Genomic DNA, 6000 nt, shown 5'->3' on the forward strand with positions numbered 1-6000 from the left:
TGTTAAGTTAAAAAAATTAATTTAAAAAAATCTATGGGGTATTTTGAGCTGACACTTCACAGACACATTCAGGGGACACCTTAGACTTATATTACATCTTGTAAAAAAACGTTCGATGGCACCTTTAAGATAGCTGGTACACTACACTACTATATATTACCATTATATAATTGTACTGACTCCAAACTGTAATGTGTGTCTATGCATATCTTCCCTTCCCTAAGGAAGTACAGAGAATATGGTCAAGTGCTCAAAGCAAATACACAGGAGAGCCAATGGAGAAATGGAGAAAACATCACCATAAAAAAATACAGTCTGGAAAAAACAGCAACTCGGACTGTGTAAAACAAGCAGCTTTGCCTGATGAGAGAAACTAACATAATACATGTCTAAGGAAACCAGTGTAGGTACATGTTTTCTTGTCAGCATCAATAATCGTCAGAAATCATCTTGGACAATCCAGTACAGAGTGAATTAAGCAGAATTCCGTCAGGAAAGAAGCAATGGTGTGGGTGGAAGGGTGTGTCTGGTCTGGTGGTATGTAGCCTACATCACTTTTAACTTCTTTCAGGGAAATCTATATGTGGCAGAGTCCCTCAGCGGGCAAACACTGTGGTTTTAATGGACTGTGTTGTGAGCAAACCAAAAAAATGTATGCTAACTAGACAAATATAAAAATGACAGTATGATTTAACTGACAACAGGCATGACACAACATAACCCCCCCAAAAATGCATTTTCCATCAGCTGTTGCAGTTTTCAATTAAAAAAAGTGCACTGCAAAGGTTTAATGTTTGTTGCTGACTTGCCAGTAATCAAAGGCATTACACCAGATCTGTGAGCCAATTTTTCCATTACTGCTTTAAGTCTCTTAACTGATCCAGCAATCTTCCTTCCCTCTACCGCTCAGTATAATTGCTTCACCTGAGCTTTCACACACAGCCTGCTGCAGTACTATTAATGCAAACTGGGGCACGATATTGTAAAGTTCAATCAGGTTGCGCATCTCTGTGTGTGTATGCAAAGGTAAAAAGATCTCTTTAAAAAGATTTTCATTAGGCCATATTGATTTCCAATCAGCAGCCACGGTGAAGACATCAAACAGTAGAATGTAACTCATCTAGAGGGGGTAATGTGATGTCAGTGGGGACCTGGGACGTCTTAAAAGCTTTTCAACAAAGCACACAATGACTTGAGTGAAATCACATGCATCTTGAATGAAGGACTCCATTAGTAACATGCATTTAGTGCCTAAATGATACTGATAGGGGCTAGTAGGCAAGTCTTATCAATGGAAAAGATATGCAAACTCTGATTACAGCAGTTAAAGAATCAAACAGAACCTCCACTTTAGTGATTAAAAAAAGGAATATTTAACACACAACACGAGTGAGAGTAAATGACAGAATTTTCATTTTTCTGTGAACTTTCCCTTTAACTGTTATTAACTGAGCTTCTAAGTCTGACAGTAATTTTATAGGCCTAATACTTGAATGAGGAAAAAATTTTGAAAATGGACTGAGAACCAGTAGTTCTCAACCATTTTAAAGGGGTGGTTGATTATGTTTTCACTTTTTAACTTTAGTTAGTGTGTAATGTTGCTGTTTGCGCATAAACAACATCTGCAAAGTTATGACGATCAAAGTTCAATGCAAAGGGAGATATTTTCTTTTACAGAATTCAGAACAAATGGCTGGTAGGGACTACAACAAGCTTCTTCCCGGGTTGGTGACATCACAAACCCCAAAATTTACATAAGCCCCGCCCCTGAGAACACACAACAAAGGGCTGTTTTAGAGATAAGGAAGAGTTGTTGTAGTAAAGTGTTGTTGCCATACCGTCATTTTACACCGGACTGCTTCACAAACGAGGGTCAATTGTTACTGACAAGCGTCATTTTGGCTTTGTTGTTGTTGTTTAGCAATCGAAGCTGTTAAAGCTCCGCCCTCTACTGGAAAGGGGGCTGGGAGCAGCTGCTCATTTGCATTTAAAGGGACACACACAAAAACTAATTTGACAAGCTATAATAAATTATAGGCCCCCTTTAACTCTAAGGCCCCCCATCGTCCACAACAATATTAGAAGGCCCGCTAATCATAGGGCTATTTTTTTTTTTTTTTTCCCCAATTCTAATCTTCGGGCACAAATAGTTTCTTTAAATAAAAAAAGTAACTAAACTAATCAATATCAAAATTAAATTAAATTTCATGATTCCACAATTTTTTAGGAGCTGAATGTTCTTCAGGGTTCCCACTCTTTTTAAACAAATATATTTACATGACTCTTCAATTAATTTGTAATTTACTGCATAAGGATTTTTTAAAAATGTTTTTAATAAATTTTTACACTATAAAAATATTTAGAGCTTAGCATAATATATATATATGAAGACTTCAGATGCAAAAGCCTCTAAGTGCCATCTGAAACTTTCTTCTAAAATGAGCATTTTTATCAAGCTCATATGTTTGGGTTCAGTAATTTCACTTTGATGTTAATTAATAGGTCCTTTTCATTGCCATTAAAGTAAAATAACTGAATATAAACATACAAGCTTGATAAAAATGCTAATTTTAGAAGAAAATTTCAGATGGCACTTAGAGGCTTTTGCATCTGAACTCTTCATATATATGTATGTTTTTTTGTTTTTTTTAATAAAAATGTCCTTAGCATTTTTAGAATTTATTAATTTACCTAATTATATCCAGGATTTCCAAGACAGTGGGAATCCTGGTTCTTCAAAAGGAAACAAACAGGTGTCGAGGGGGTAAATTAAAATAAGGTATATCTTCATTTTTAGTTGTTTTTGATTATTTTAATGTTTAGGTCTTATTTTAAAACATTTTAAGTCATCTTGAAGCCCCCTTGAAGTTTGCAGAGGTCCCCTGGTTGAGAATAATTAACAACCAATGAACCAAAAGATGTGACAGTCCATGTGACTTTTCCTGTTCAATCAGGACAAGATACACCTATGATTTAAGATCCCTTAATCCCTGATGTCAAATCAACATGGATTTAAATCCTCCCGCACAACTAAAATGTAAACATATAGTCACCGCAGCAGAAGACTAAGGTCCCGAATCCCAAGCCAAATTAGGAATTCAAGCACAGCAGCCCATATCTGCCACTGGGACTCTACACATCCAACAGCCACATTCTGAACCAACCATGCTTCTTTCCATCTCACCACAGCAGGCTACGTATAAAAATAATTAGGGGTTAGACAGAGTTCTCTTTTAACTCAACCTACTCTGGGATAATCATATACAGATGCCATGCAGCCCTTTCCCCTTAGAAGAATGCAAGGGATCTACTGCAGTGTTTGATAAGATTATGTGTACCGGCGGTCAATGACAAATGAGCATGTCAGAAATTATAAGAGGGGAAATATCTAGAATAAAACACGTGTGTCAAGCTTTTGGAAATGAAATCTGTATTTATGTTTGTTTCACACATTTTTGAAAGAAAAAAAAAGTGCATTTAAAAAAAAAAGTTTAAAGTCGGCATGAAACGGAAGTTGCGATCGTCTTTTCTTCCCTGTTGTTACGTCTATCCAAGTGAAACAGATTTTCGAACAAGAAAAAACGTAGGGCTGGACTTGATTTTGTCCATTAGGAATTCATTGGATTGCTGGATCAGTGTGGTTTGCTATTGCTGTGATCTCATGTGAGTGACAGGTTGATCCCGCCCTCACGCCAGTGAACACATCATCAGGGCTGCGTTCAGCCCCGACAAAACGTTGCAAAAAGTTTTTTAAACGGAAACGGTGGTGCGTTGAACACCCTGTTCTGATGACTCAAGGGTTGTAACTACGGCAGCTGAGAAGGCCATTCTTTGTGTTCTTTTTGAATAATTTTCGGGGCCTGATGAAGTCGGTATAGATACATGTTTAATACTACAAAATACGCTCGATGTTACAGTCACTGCCCTTGCCGTCCAGAAAAAAACATCTCAAAAGAGTGAAGTGATTTGTGGAAATTGTGGTTCCTAATTATTGTGATCCAACATTTGCCTTTATGTTTATGAAAGTTTATGAAAGTATCACACCACAATACAATAGCAAAATATATAAGTATAGTATTTTTATGTTACATTAATCAGTGTCTAGCACATCTTCCTAAGAAAAGGATATGGACCAGAAGACATTGCAATTACTAAATGATATTTAGACAGACTTAAAGAAGTTCCAGATCTATACTTGTGCTTATTATTTAAGTTATTTTGCCATTAATGTAAATAAACATGTGCAAACAATATACTTGCTCTTGTGAATTTATTTTGATGTTAGGCTACATTTATGAGCTGTTTCTTTAATACTGCACGGTTTATATACATGTTGTTGTTGATTGGGCTGACATTTCTGACACACCCACCAAACAAGAGAAAACGTATCTCAAACCCTGTTGCACATCGTTTCCAGGAAACATGTCGTTCAACAGGGAAACCGTAGCAAAACGTTGCACACCGGTTTGAGCTTAAATGTGCCCCAGGGAAGAGATGTCGTTGAAAGAGGAAAGGGAAATTATTTTGATCACAGATTATAAGGGCACAATGGCACATAAATTAAAAATAATAATAATAATAATGTGCACGGTTAAAACATTTGTAATAAATAGCCTACTGCAATAATCCAAAAAGAAAATAAATAAATAAATAAATAAAAACAGTCCATTTTGATTACTGGTGACTTTAATGGCTCTAGAAAACGTAACTATCAAGTACTAAAATAATTGTCTTCCTCTATTTTCAAAAAAAATATATATATTTTTTTTTTATTAATGACTTGAATGTTCTTACTATTCTGTCATGAGGGTCTATAGGAGTTTAAAATGTATAAAATGGCCTCCTGTGTGTTGGTTTACACCACACTGACTTGATATGACAAATGTTTTTAAATATTAATGATAATTTAAAATTAAATCTCTTCAGTTTTTTTTTTTTTTTTTTTTTTTTAAACTAGAGACTATTATGCTAAACTACTTATGGCAAAAGAATTTCAGCCTAATGGGACTTTTTTTTTTTTTTTTACAGTGACAGGACAGTTAGACCACCTCAACACTTTTGACTTCAAGCCCCACATTAAGCCCTCAACCAGGACAAGAGTATCATTCAGCCACTACATCATTTATTCCTGTCATCTGTAGGAAATACCGTTACCTACTATAAACTACTCCTTTATAAGGCACCTTTATTTATTGGTGTTCGTAAATTTTAACATTTACGAAGAGTAACATTACACAGCAGACTATACTCGAGTCCAGCTGAGCCTCTGGACACACAGAGATCACCGGAGCTTCATTTACCTGCGGGGTCTCCATGAAAACACTTTGTCTGAACTTTCCACGGCGGATCTCCATCTCCAGCGCGGAGCCCCGAGCGACAGTCGCTCTCGCTGTCTGATTTCGGCAAAACATTCGCGACTTTTAAGTTGATCCTTCACTCCCAAACAACGCTGTTTATTCTCACAGACCTGAGACCAAGCCGCAGTTTGGTTTGGAGACGCTCCACGTTGCAGCGGATCACTGTCACAGTCACGTTCATGTAAATCAGATGACGTCCCTTTCTCTATTTTCTGTTTAAAAAAACTACAAAAGGAAAAACGGAAGATCGCAAGAAGCACACTCTACTCTGCTGCTCTCACTACAGTGCTATAATCTTGCATCTAGAAAGCGTGTGATTGAATTCCCAGAGCTGATGGGATCGGAGTTACTTTCCGAGATTGTGAGCCAGGTGAAACAGCGTCCTCTGTCGGCGGATAAGCGGTATATCAACAAAACAACACATGATGCCCGCTGAACTCCTCCTGAAAGGTTTGTGGGGATATGAAACGTAATGCGTTGATACTTGCTTGACTCGACAAAATGCAGCATACATAATAAAATATTAATCACGTAAACACGATTCAGTGTCAGAAAAGTCGCATGATGGGGACTGGTATGGAAGGCCGTTTCAGCATAAAAACGTTCCAGCGTTACTCGTCATAATTATATTTTTACTAGTAAC

At 36.9% G+C, this 6000-nt stretch overlaps 1 protein-coding gene across 2 annotated transcripts in view; it reads right to left on the bottom strand.

The window, feature by feature from the left end:
- Positions 1 to 5643, bottom strand: part of rtkna (rhotekin a) — an 82119-nt gene extending 76476 nt beyond the window's left edge. For both annotated transcript variants that reach the window (XM_048189026.1, XM_048189029.1), the window contains exon 1: positions 5301 to 5643. In XM_048189026.1, the coding sequence (XP_048044983.1) occupies positions 5301 to 5411 (111 nt within the window). In that variant the 5' untranslated portion in view covers positions 5412 to 5643. The remainder of the gene's footprint in view (positions 1 to 5300) is intronic.
- Between the last annotated feature and the right edge of the window lie 357 nt (positions 5644 to 6000).

This window comes from Megalobrama amblycephala, linkage group LG4 (genome assembly GCF_018812025.1).
Source record: "Megalobrama amblycephala isolate DHTTF-2021 linkage group LG4, ASM1881202v1, whole genome shotgun sequence".
Taxonomy (NCBI): Eukaryota; Metazoa; Chordata; class Actinopteri; order Cypriniformes; family Xenocyprididae; genus Megalobrama; species Megalobrama amblycephala.